Source organism: Rhinolophus sinicus, linkage group LG10 (genome assembly GCF_036562045.2).
Source record: "Rhinolophus sinicus isolate RSC01 linkage group LG10, ASM3656204v1, whole genome shotgun sequence".
NCBI lineage: Eukaryota > Metazoa > Chordata > Mammalia > Chiroptera > Rhinolophidae > Rhinolophus > Rhinolophus sinicus.
Window position 1 is genome coordinate 17510451 of NC_133759.1, and position 12999 is coordinate 17523449.

At 38.9% G+C, this 12999-nt stretch overlaps 1 protein-coding gene across 4 annotated transcripts in view; it reads right to left on the reverse strand.

Annotated features, from left to right (window-relative positions):
* CNOT10 (CCR4-NOT transcription complex subunit 10) overlaps positions 1-9246 on the reverse strand; it is a 56128-nt gene extending 46882 nt beyond the window's left edge. For 2 of the 4 annotated variants that reach the window (XM_019727736.2, XM_019727735.2), the window contains exon 1: positions 8986-9246. In XM_019727736.2, the coding sequence (XP_019583295.1) occupies positions 8986-9007 (22 nt within the window). In that variant the 5' untranslated portion in view covers positions 9008-9246. Of the gene's footprint in view, positions 1-5241; positions 5361-8985 lie in introns of those variants that run through there. The other 2 variants (XM_074312714.1, XM_074312713.1) reach the window with 2 other exon arrangements.
* Positions 9247-12999: the final 3753 nt, after the last annotated feature.

Here is a 12999-nt window from a genome sequence, read left to right on the forward strand (position 1 = left end):
CAACTGAACTCCATGTTTTAAAAAATAGATACATAGATATGTATTTCTGAATACATACAGAATAAAGTTTGGAAGGACAGGCATCAAATTCTTAGTGGTAATCTCTAGGGAGTAGGACGGAGGGAGAGATTTTACTTTCCTTCATATTCCTCTTAATGTTTACATTTTTATACTGAGCATACATTACTTTTTTGAAGTTTTATTTTTAAATGCCTACCTAAAACTAATAGAAGGTTTTAGAAGTCCGATGAATGGTTACCTTCAGGAGCCTAGTAAGATGCATAAGGGGGTGCTCTGGGTGTGTGAGAATTCCTTTAACTGTATATATACTTAACGACGTAGGCATTTTGGTAACTGCCTAGAAATCTACATTCCAGGAGCCTTCAAGGAACCAGTCCTCAGCAGAGAAGCCCTGGCCTGGCACGTGTCAGCAGTAAGCAAAGACGCCCAAGTCCGCCCTCTCTGAAGAAGGCAACATGCCATAGTGAAAACAGCGCAAGTCTTAGAATCAGCCACATCTTCAGTCTGGTCTGCCCTTGGCGACCTAACTATTTGCTTGGAGATGCTAAATATTAGCTCCCTTCCCCATTTCCTTTTGCCAAAACAACGGAGGATTCTTGCAGTTGTTATCATTTTTTCAATATACTTATTTCTGCACTTTGAACATACAAATTAACGAAATTAGATTTAGGGTAACTGATCATGGGACAGCTCCTTAGATCACTGTGAAACCCCTAGATCATACACTCCTGCGTATCACCACTCACACTAAGAACGTAACTTGTGTTTACGTGAACTGATCTAAGACTTAGATCGGCCCCACAAAAAAGTATTTTGGTACTTGGGTTTATTAGAAGGGCTACTTCTGATACTTAGAAGTTAGCAGATAAATTAGTATTTCATTCCCACGTTAGCATACATATAAATAAGAACTGAGTCCTGGTAGGGAGGAGGAAGAACTAATACGTAGTTTAATGGAGAAAGGTTACCAGTTTAAAAGGACAGTATTCAAACAGCTTTTTCTTTAGAAAGCCAATAAAATAACAATGACCTTGACTATAGTACATCTGTTTTGCAGAACTTTCAGCTGCACAATAACAGCAGCTAGCGACCAATTACTCTAAAATGTGTAAAAATGGGACAGAGGATTTCAGGACCCCTGAATGCAAAGTATGAGTTTAGAGTGAAGCAGAACTCTCAGCTCCATGTATATGCATCATAACATTTAAATAATAAACATAAGTACTTCAACTTTTTTTTAGGAAACATGAAGTATTTTAAAAATCTATCTTCCCTTAAAAGAAAGATAGATTTAAACCAAATGACAAAAATTCTTCGTTTGCCATCAAGCTATCCCCATCGCATCTTCTAAAATACACCCTGACATTCTTTAATGGGACTTCTGGGCCCAACTGTCAAAGAGTGAAGCATAAATATAGGGCAGAGGGAAACGCAACAATTTAGCGTTGAAGAGTTTAAGCTTGTATCTACTTTCCACCCAAAGCAGACTGGCTCAAATGGTCACTGCTATACTATCCTCTACGAACTGTAAAAGTCTCCTAAAATTGCAGAAAAGGAGGGAAACTGGCTTTAAGATAAAAAATAAATATAGAAGCTAGGCTCTAAGGTTGACAGGACACTCTGAAAATCCCATTTCTACAGACATTTCAGAGAACTGAGTCCAATAATAATAGCCTTTACATAGTAACCAACCCTTATTGTACCTACACTCTTTTACATCAAGATAAAACCAAAAAAACCCCAAACTTCAATGGGATTACTATTTTTATTTTCCTTATCTTTTTCCACTTTTCAAGTTTCTTCAAGGAATGGGTATTCTTTCTATAATCCGTTTTTAAAATGTTTTTAAAACATTCATTTTTTTCGTAACTGCTTACTTCTTACCAGAGAGAGTCTGCACGTAATTCCACAATGTGTCTTTATTTGTCCAAAAGTATTCTCCATTGCCAATGGAAAGAGTGTATGACCGTTCATCCATAAGCTTGCCTTTCCTTCTACCCTGGCCGATTGGACATGGCTGACTTTCTAGGCGTACAGAGCTCTTTGGCGCACAAACCTTAATGCTCTTTAAGGCAACAGTCTTCATGTCTAACCAAACAATTGCCTTTAGGTTTGAACGAAGGAGAGAAGAAACATACTGCTTTCCCCAAACTGAAAAAAGTCAGTTAACTGAAAGCACAGACACATTCCATTATAGAATATTAATAATTCAAACCTGATTGGAGGAGGGGGGCTTCCATATAAGCTGCCCTTTTCAAAATACAACTCCAATGATGTTCAAGAAATTTTTTTCCAACGAAAAAAAGGACTGCTAAGGCCTAAGGAAATTTACTGCTACACTCACAAAATCGTGTTGACGCCTTCGTGAAGGAAAACTTTAAATAAGGACGCTATTTCAAAGAAAAATACTTCAGGTTCACCAGTCACCACAGAGCTAAGGCTAACACACCTCACTTGTGGTTTTCTATCACTTGAACAAGTATACCTGACTTATCAAAACGCTACATATAATGGCTGATTTCTACACAACTCAGAGAAATAACATGTGACCAGCAGTGCTACAGACTTGACCGCCCTGTAGAGCAGGGCAGAAATAAAGGACCAACATATCAAGCATCAAGAATATCCGCATGCTTTGGGGAAGACAGGCCAAGCAGATCGCTACCAATGAGTACTTTTATTTTCACATCTGAGGGTAGATTTTATGTACAGTAAAAAGATTAACTTTGGTTTTCAAACACTTGATTAACGTTACAAACTCAAAAACCCTAGATTTTCCTCCAACTTTTCCATTCAATTTAGACATCTTATTCTATTTGGAGTTTTCATTTTAAAGGGCTGTGATGAATGTTTGATCTCATTTACAAAGTGAAACACTTTCAAACAGAAATTTTAACTACTTCAAATAATTTTAATACATTCAATATGAAGTATAATTGTTTGACTTAAAAAGACAAATTTTTCTGAAAACTTATAAATCTAAAAAAATTAAACTTATGAAAATAGTAACTCAGGTACTCTGTAATGTCAGTGCCCGATAATATAAATATATTAAGGTGTCAACTTCTATTATAAATTACACATTTTAAATTGGAATCATAAGACCAAAATATTAATCTAAATTTTTAACATTAAAAACACTTAAAATATCAAATATCACTACATCAACTCCTTAACCTGAAAACTGGTAGGTAAAATGGAAAGGATGAATTAAATTTTCAGCATTTAACATGCCTTTCTGGGAGGAAATACAATTCACCCCAGTAGACACGAGAGAGCTATTCTTTACAGAATACCAGCTAATAAATGTAGACACAGTAACAGAATGAGGAAAAACACATTTTTGCAACACTCAATGTTATAAATGATTAAGTTAAAGATCATTAATAGTAAATGTTTACATAATAACCAAATTATTAAACCATAGATTACTTGTTTTATAAAAAAACTGAGATATAATTGACATATAACATTATATTAGTTTCAGGGATATAACATAACAATTTGATATTTATCTATATCACATAATTACTTCTAATTGCAAATGGAAAAAGAAGTTCCTGTCACAGTCTTAAGTGATCAAATTTAGCATCACTAATAATGAACTGACAATATGTACTTTATAAAAAGTATACAGAATTACCTACAAAGTATCTTGCAAATATTTTAAACCTAAATCTAACAAAGCCTGTAGAAATAACTTTCAGTTTACAAAAAAATACAGGAGATAAACAAGTCAAGGATACCAGGAAGAAATAGACAAATCCAGAACGTGGGATGTTCTACAAGGCAAGTGACTTAAGTCTCTTCAAAAAAAACCACTGTCGTTCATTTAAAAAAAGGAAGGGGAAAAAAAAAGAATTAAGAACCATACCAAAATAAAATAGATGAACCTTAATTGGATCTTAATTTGAAAGGCACGGTTTCTTTAAAGCTTTAAGTATCATTTTTTGGTTCAACTGGGGAAATCTAATATATTCAAATATTAATTTTCTGAAGTATGATAATGGTATTATGGTTATGCAGGTGACTGTCCTTATTTTTAAGAAATATATGATGAAATATTTAAAGATGAAGTGTCATGATGTCTACACCTTATTTAGAAATGGTTCTGTAGCTAGAGATAGAGGTAATAAACAGCAAAATGTAACAATTGTTGAACTAGGTGGTGGTTATATGGATATTCATTTTATTGCTTCAATTCTTTGGATGTTTGAAATCATTGGTGGTAAAAAATTGAAAAAATATCAAATGAGCACAGATTTTTGTAACTATGTATATGTATGGTGATTGATGGTGTAACTAAACTAGACTTACTGTGGTGATCATTTTGCAATATATATTATACAAATATCAAATATTATGTTGTACATCTGAAACTAATACAATGTCAATCATACCTCAATTTAAAAAACAGGAAACACCAACCTATACTACTGAATCTTTACAACATTTTTCAAGGACCTGGAAAAGATAATATCTAATTATGAAGTTGTTTGATTCTATCAAGGATGTTTTTTAAAAAACAAAATTGACACTAACAAAAAAATGCACAGATTCCTTCTTGGACATTGAAAAAAATGGTAGGACAGTACTGTATAGTTTATTTCCTCATCTGCATATATATATATATATATATATATATGTGTGTGTGTGTGTGTGTATGTGTGTGTGTATATATATATATATACTTAAGTCAATGTGAGCTTGGGTAGGCATAGAAAAAGTCTGGAAGAACACACAAACTCAGTATGGGTTACATGGAAAGTGGGGACATAGAGGACTTCATACTTTTTACCATACATGCTTAATAAAAAAAAAAGTTTTTTAGTGCTTTAAATAAAATAAAAAATAGCCTTGGCTTCAAGTTTTTCCATTTGTTTGTTCCTCCTACCATTTTTACAGTCAGTCTGGCTCAAAGTTTCAAAGCCCTTTTTAAGTACTCTTCGCCTGAATGTCTTATTCAGCTGGTCCTGTCTTTCCCTCATGCACAGCATCCTTTTCCTCTTAAGCCTATTACTGCCATCTTCATAGTGCAAATTCTCAGACAAATTCAAATATAAGATTTTGTTTTCTAACTCCAGCCACTTTCTCCTTTCAAATAACTACCAAAAGTAAAGTCAAATAAATCATTCTAAAACATTGCTGGTATTTCCTTAGTCAAAAATGATATTGGCCTCATACCACTTTTATATGTTATTAGTATATAGGGACACAAACCTTGTGAACCTTCCACTGCCCCTTCAATTTTTGTCTCTGGTCGGCACCCCATCCACCCTGGGACACCCCTCGCTTTACGACTTGGTAGAAATACAATTCAGGATGTGAAAACCGCTGGCTGACAGTCACTGAGAAGCCATACAACCTAGATGCACAAGTAACTTAGTTCCCACCTGGAGTCTTGACCACCTGGAAACAGAAAACAGGAGGAAGCTGGACAAATCATCCCTTCTGTCTCTCTTATATGGACTACTCTAAAGTGTAGTTTCTCTTTGAAAACCTTCTAGAAAAATCCCACATGTAAGTGACCCGCTGTGTGTCTTCCTAGCTCAAGGGGAAGCAGTAGCCAGGGATGGAATGTACTGCACTCCCTCCGCCTACTTCCTTCTCTCTCTCCCTTCGCTACCCTGGGCTTGCTCCTTCCAAGTAAAAAGTTAGCACCTTAACTGGGCTCTGCTTCCCAGATGAGGGCTGAAACACACCCCCTACCTACCTCAGCTGATCCCCACAGGCTACAACCCTGTGAAGTAAATCAATTAGAAGGCTATTGGGAATTAGAAAACTATTAGGACCCCAAATTGCAAATGAAGAAACTGAGGCTCAACTAAGAACCTTTTCCAAGGAAAGGTTCTGCGCACCTACTGCATCCAATCAATGACAGATTCTATTTACTCCCTAAACTTTTCTCACGTCTGCCTTTCCTCTCCATCCTACCACTAACTACCCTACAGTAATATTAGTCATCATTTTTAAAAACCAGGGCCTGAGATGATCTCATCTAACCCTTTACCAATCCTGTGAGGTAGATATTATCATTCTCTTTCTACACATCAGCAAGCCGAGACTTTAAAGTTTCCTAAAATGTGCCCAAGGTCTCACAAATACCAAGCTAGAATGAACCTAGACTGCCTGATTTCAAACTCCATCTCCTAACTTATCAATTGTCACCTGGCTCAGTTAAAATCTAAATCGGATCACATCATGCCCTTGCTGAAACCTCCCAATGGCTTCTCATTAGTTAGAATGAATTTGAACTTCTTCCATGGCCTACAAGGCCTGACATAAACTGTCCCTGCCACATCTCTGACTTCATCTCTCGCCATGCTTCCTTTGCTCACTTATGCTATAAACACGTAGTGAGTGCCTCCTATAAGCCAGCCATTGTTCTAGGCGCTGGAGAGAGAGCATAACTAACACAAAAATCCCTTTTCCTCAAGGGGTTTTCTCGCTGTTTTCAAACATTCCCCATTTGTTGCTCCTCCTATCTGGAACATTCTTCCCCCACATGGCTGGCTCTTTATCTTTAGGGTCTCTGTTCAAATGTCCCCTCTAAGACAGCTCTTCCTTCTCTAACCAATCTATTCAAAATAGAGTCCTTGCTCTGTTATCCTCCATCCTCTTACTCATTTTTCTTTTCTTCACAGTATTCATCACAACTTGAAATCATAATTATTTCTTATTTTGTGTACATGTATACCTGTCCTTCATACCACATTATAAGCTCCTTTACAACAGAGACTTTGTAGTGCCTGGCAGAGCAGGCCACTGGTGAATATTTACTGAATATATAAATATGACAACATTAGCTGGTCTTAGCTAGTGTCTGGGTTTCCAGTCTTGTTTCACTTAAACTCACCCTCTACCATTGCCAGCGTGATCAGGTAGGTCACTTACCGTCCTAAACTCTTTCATGGGCTTCTTTTTTTTACCTAATGAAAAACAAGCACATAAGATCCTCTATGAAAAGGGCCCTGGGCTCAGGAGCTCAGAGATGAAGGAGCATATAAACTAGATTTTGAATGAGGAGAGTGTTCACCAGAGAAGAGGAAAAAGGGCATTACTACCCAGAAGCTCAAAAGAACACCATGCTTTCCACGAGAGTCATTTGTGGTGTGAAGAGCTAGATGTGTTGATATAAAAACTTCAGCTGGAAACAGACTGTGAAGAGCCTCACAAATGACATGAAGGAGTGAGGTTTTGATGCACAAAAGATGGTAAGGTCTTAGAAAGTTTATAGGCCGGGTAATGGTATGATCCAATTAGTTTTAGAAAGAAAACGAAAAGGCAGCAGTGAGAAGAATGGATTGGCTAGGAAGAGACAAGCATCACTCAAGAGGCTGCTTCCTGTGAAACTGATCACAATGAGAGATACAGGCCAGACCTAGTACAAGTGAAATGCGGATGGAGAGGAGCCGAGAGATTCAAGAGCCACACTAAACACTCACCCACTTAACACAGATTCAACCTTATTATCAAGATAGGAAGTTTCCTACAATACGGCCTATAAACTTAAACCAACCAAAGAAACAGCCCGCAAGTCACTGTGGACTTTATTCTTCTGCTATATATATTATTACATAGCTTGTACTGAATGGGAGTGTCATTAGAGGTGTGTCCCTGGCAGACTGAACAGTAGGTCCTCAAAGGCAGGGAGTACGTCATATTCATTTCTTCAACATCTAAGGCAACACGTGGCACTCGATCTTTGCGAATGAATGAATGAACAAGTAGAACAGTGCTTTATGACTGAGGCAGGACTTGAAAATTAGATGGGCTGTAGGCCTAAAAAGGTCATTCCTGGCAAGTGCAATGGTATAGGCAAGTAGGTATGGGTGGCAAACCTGGTGAAGAGAGACACTGTCCTAAATTAAGAATGAAGATGTGGGTGCCCCTGGTCCAGCCTTGGGCAGGTCATGCTTATTCCCTGAAACGTTTTCCCGACCCACCCATTCCCTATGGTTTACTCCTCATTTCACCAGAGGCTTTCCCTGACGGCCTATCTAAACTTCTATAACACACGCCATTAGCCTCAACTTTCTAAACCTTTTTTCTGTTGTTTTTTTCTTTTCAGCTGATTACTGAAGAGGTCCTCTAGCAATTGTATTCATCTGTACTTGTATTAGGATGGACTCACTAAAATATCAAATCAAGTTTATCTGTCAGTTACTAAGATCCGGACCTACGACAACCTACAGCACACTGAGTTTTTTTTCCCTTCTTCTTTTTTTCCCCCCAGTAATTTCACTGTAAAGTCTAAGTGCTGACCACTTCCAACTCTGTGGATGCCACAGAGAACATTAATTTTTTTTAGGAAACATACAACACACCGTCCCAGAGGTAGGCTGGAAATAATTTTATATTTCTTAATGAAAAAGATTCTAGGAATAGGGCAGTAATCCATAAACAAAATCAATGAGACTAAATTAGCCAGTCATGAGAAACTAGGGAAAACAGGTTCTAAACGCAAGATGTTAGAAAGCACAGACCAGAGCAACACACTATGATTTCATGTCTATTTAAATAAGTGGTTTACACAAAGCTCATTACATAGCATGTACCTGACCAGGGGCAGGTTGATGAGGCCAAAACAGCCCAGGTGAGTCTTAGCCTGAGCAGCTGTGTGCTTGCTCCAGGGTGAACTTTCCTTGCTTTGCCGTCCCCATTGGGAACTCGAAAAAGTCTGTGAATCGGCCACATAAATGCAAGCTTTTCCAGCCAGCGATATTCTGGAAAACTGGGCAAAGGCGGTCAGTAGCGGCTTCAAGCTGCACTTGGGTAAAAAAACTATCGGACCCTACCGACGGCCTTGAGACCGGAGAGGGGAGAGAAATGCACGGCCAAACTAAAGTCGCCCTCGAGTCCTCAACCCCTAGTCCTCACTCCGGGCCCCGCCGCCTCCGCGCGCAGCGCTGGCCCACACCCGCGGGTCCCGCCGTCCCAGCGAGAGGAGCGCGGGCGCCTTACCTGAAGGCTTGTCTGCAGCCATCTTCCCGCCTCGGCTTGAGGTCTCCCCCGCAGGTGGCGTGGCCTCGACTCCAGCTGCCGGGCTGGCTGCTATCCTGGACCTCTGAGGACGACTCTGCCCACCCCTGCTCCAGGCCCCTAGGTTCCGGCCAGCGCAGTGGGCAGACCGAGGGCTGAGGAAGTGACGAAGGCTGGTTCACGTCGTCTAGCAACTGCAGCACCGTCTCCACCAAGGTTTCGCCCCTGCATCCCGCCTTCTACAGTCTCCGCCCCGCCGAGTCACGGTACACACTACTTCCGGGGGCCGCGGCCGGCGTGGGAACTGTGGCTGGCTCCGCCCCACGCTGGCGTCCTCCCGACCCCACCCACTGCCGCATGTGCGCGTGCGCGCGCGCTTGCGCCTCTGGGTATGTGCTGGGTAGGGTGGGCGGGGCCTGCGTGCCATTGCCTTCTGCTAATCCGGACTAAAATACTTAAGCGTCCAAGCAATTGTCTCTCATTTTACGTAAAATCACAGTAACCACACCTGACGTTTATGTGCTAAGCATTGAACCTTGCACTTGGCTTTAATCTCTCATTGATTTCTCACAACTCTGTGAGAAAGCACTGTTGGGGTTCCCGCTTAAAAACAAAACGTTTTATTTTAGAAGAGTTTAAGATTTACAGAGTTGCAAAGATGATGCATAATTCCTGTATACTCCCCACCTAGTCTGCCCTGTTGTGAACATCTTAGTTATTAAATTACTATGGTACATCCGTCACATCCAAGAAACCAGCTTGATCCGTACTTTTACTATTACGGGGGGACTTCTCCATTCTCTGAACAATGTTCCTTTTCTGTTCCGGGAATGGGATACCACATTATATTGAATGCGTCATGTCTTCTTAGGCTATTCTTTTTTTCTTTTAATTTGTCTAATTTTTTTTTATTGAGGTACAATTGACATACAACATATCAGTTTCAGGTGTACAACATAATGATTCAATACTTGTCTTTATTGCAAAATGATCACCACAATGTCTATCACCATACGTAGTTGCAAATAATTTTTTTCTTGTGATGAGAACTTTTTTTATTTACTTTGTCAGCAACTTTCAAATATGCAGTAGAGTATTACTAGTCACCATGCTCTGTATTACATCCCCATGTCTTACTTATTTTATAACTGGAAGTTTGTACTTTTTGACCTGCTCCCATTGTGCTCCTCACCCCCGCCCCTGCTTCTGGCAACCACCAATATGTTCCCTGTATCTATAAGCTCTTTTCTTCCCCTAAGATTCCACATAGAAGAGATCATACAGTGTTTGTCTTTCTCTGTCTGACATATGAGTATTTCACTTAACATAATACTCTCAAGGCCTGTCCACATTGTCACACAGCCATCATCTTTGCCCTCTTCTCCCCCTTCCTGCTCTGAAAATGGGGAGGCGAGAGCATGATGCTCAGAGCTGTGGCAATTATCTTGGGCCCATTGCAGAAGACAGAAAGAATCCCAGGAATGTCAAACTGCATCCTGGCATTGTTGAGTCACTGATTCAGCAATGGAAGAGCTTACCTGCAGATTTCTCATCAGTGAGATAATTAATGCCTATATCATTTGAGACTTCACGACCACTGGCACTACAGCATCTCCTCACATAGTGTTGTGTCAAGAAGGCCCATTCTGCAGGTTTTAATTCTGGCACTTTCTAGATCTTACCAGAAGATGTCACAAATGGTAGGTTTTCAGATCAAGTTCGTGCATACACAGGGAATGACAAACACAACACACAACAGCCAACTGTCAGACAGTGATTGTGAGATGCTATCAGTTGTGAGAAGCCTGCCAATTTTAGAGATGACAGAAATATTGTGTCTTAGAATCAAAGAAGTATGGTGAATCTTTCCTAGAAGCCTCTCACCAAAATGTCCCCTAAGATCTCCTCCGTGAAATTGGTTGCCTGCCCACCGCTAGGCAATTACTGGCAAAAGGAGATTCCAATGCATGCTTTGGCTCTATCATGATGCATCCACAAAACATTCCCGTGAGGGATAAATATAATCAGAATTTTATTAAACAGGAGGAACTGGGAAAGGCTGTTGACAGACAACCTCATCACATTACCTCTATTTATCTCTTCTTTTATTGACAAATATTGAAGTCAATTCCAATTTTCATTTTACAAACACAGCTGCTGAGCTCACTCTTAAACCTGTGCACAGTTAAAAGAGTTTCTCTGGAATAAAGGTGTACCCATATCTTTTGGGGAAAATATTATTGCAAAACCTTCCAAACATACTCAAAAGTAGGAAGTATAACAAATCCCATGAGTTCATTCCCTAGCTTCATTTAACCATACACATGTTTCATCTAACCCGTCCTCCTTATTATGTTTTGTTGCTGGAGTGTTTTAAAGCAAATCCCAGAGAGCATATCATTCACATCTAAACACTTCGACATGCAACTCAAAAAGCAATATCCAAGTATTTTCTTGCAGAACCACAATACCATTATCACATCTAACAAAATTCAAAATATTTCCTTAATATCATTCAATCACCAAACCATACTGAAATTACCTCTATAGGGTAAATGTTTTTTTGGGGGTAATTTCTGTTTAGAATCAGGATCAAGCAAGATCATTTTACTTGTGTTTCTCTTAATCTAGAACAGTTCCCTCCCCTTTTATTATTCCCTACCTTGACTTACTGATGAAATTAGAATCCAGTATAAGATCCCTGGCATATTGCTTCCTTGTGACTGCATCCTCAATATGTCCTGTGGACTACAGGTTACTTCTAAAGGCTTGATTATGTTATGAGTCAAAAAAATTTTTCCTGAGAATTCTTCCTAGGTGGTGCTTTCTTCCTAGGTGTACGTTCTGCAACCCCATCAGAAGGCACAGAAGGTTGGTTGTCTCACTTTTTGTGACATTAAGATTGATCCTTGGATTCAGATAGTGACAGCCTGATTTTTACCCATTTCCTATCAGCCTTTCTGCTAGTGGTTTTAGAAGCATTAATAATGGCCACTGTCTGAACCAGTTATTTTTCACTAATGGTTGAAATAATTTTTTCATTTGGACATTCATGCATTTGTTAACTAGAATCAGGGCTATGTGCGTGCCTTCTTAAACTTCATTCTCTAGGCACCCACTCAATTTACCCTACTCCCAGCCCTAGCTAGAATTCTTCTGTACTGAAAAACTTTTCCTTATCCACAGGGATATTTGGTTACACTGAAATTTAGTTTACAGAAAGGCAGGATGAATGTTTAGTCCTTTCCCTATAATTATCAGGTTTCAGAGGAATAAGTTTGATGTTCCAGCAATCTCCAGAACTATTTCCTTTTCAAAAAATTATTCTGAACTTATGACTTTTTATATATTCAATATGTTTTCATCAACTGCAGTTCTTCATCTTTTTGAAATTAAAATTATTCCATGTGTGTGAGCACACAACCCCAATAATTGTCCATTATATTAATTCTATGATGCTTTTCACCCCCTAATTTAGCTGTTGTTGTTGTATATGTGTTTTAGACATATTCTCATGCTCACCAGCTTCTTTGCTCATCCTTGCTCATCCTTTTAAAAAAAATAGCTATATTGACATATAATTCACACATACCATACAATTCACCTATTTGAAGAGTATAATTTGGGGGGTTTTAGTAGATTCACAAAGTTGTGCAACCATCACCACTAATTCCAGAATATTTGCATCACACTCAAAAGAAACCCTGTATCCATTACTAGTCATTTACCATTCTTCCTAACTGCCAGCCCCTGGCAATCAATAATCTGCTTTCTGTTTCAAATTGACCATTTGAGAATTTGCATATTCTGTATATCTCATATAAAGAGAATTACTATACACTGTGTACCTTTTGTGACTGGCTTTTTCCACTTAGCATATTTTCAAGATTCATCCATGTTGTAGCATGTGTCAGCAGATGTCATTTCAGATTGTTCATTATAACTAGATAGCAACGTAAGTGATTTTTGTATACTGATCGTGTATCCTGAACCTTG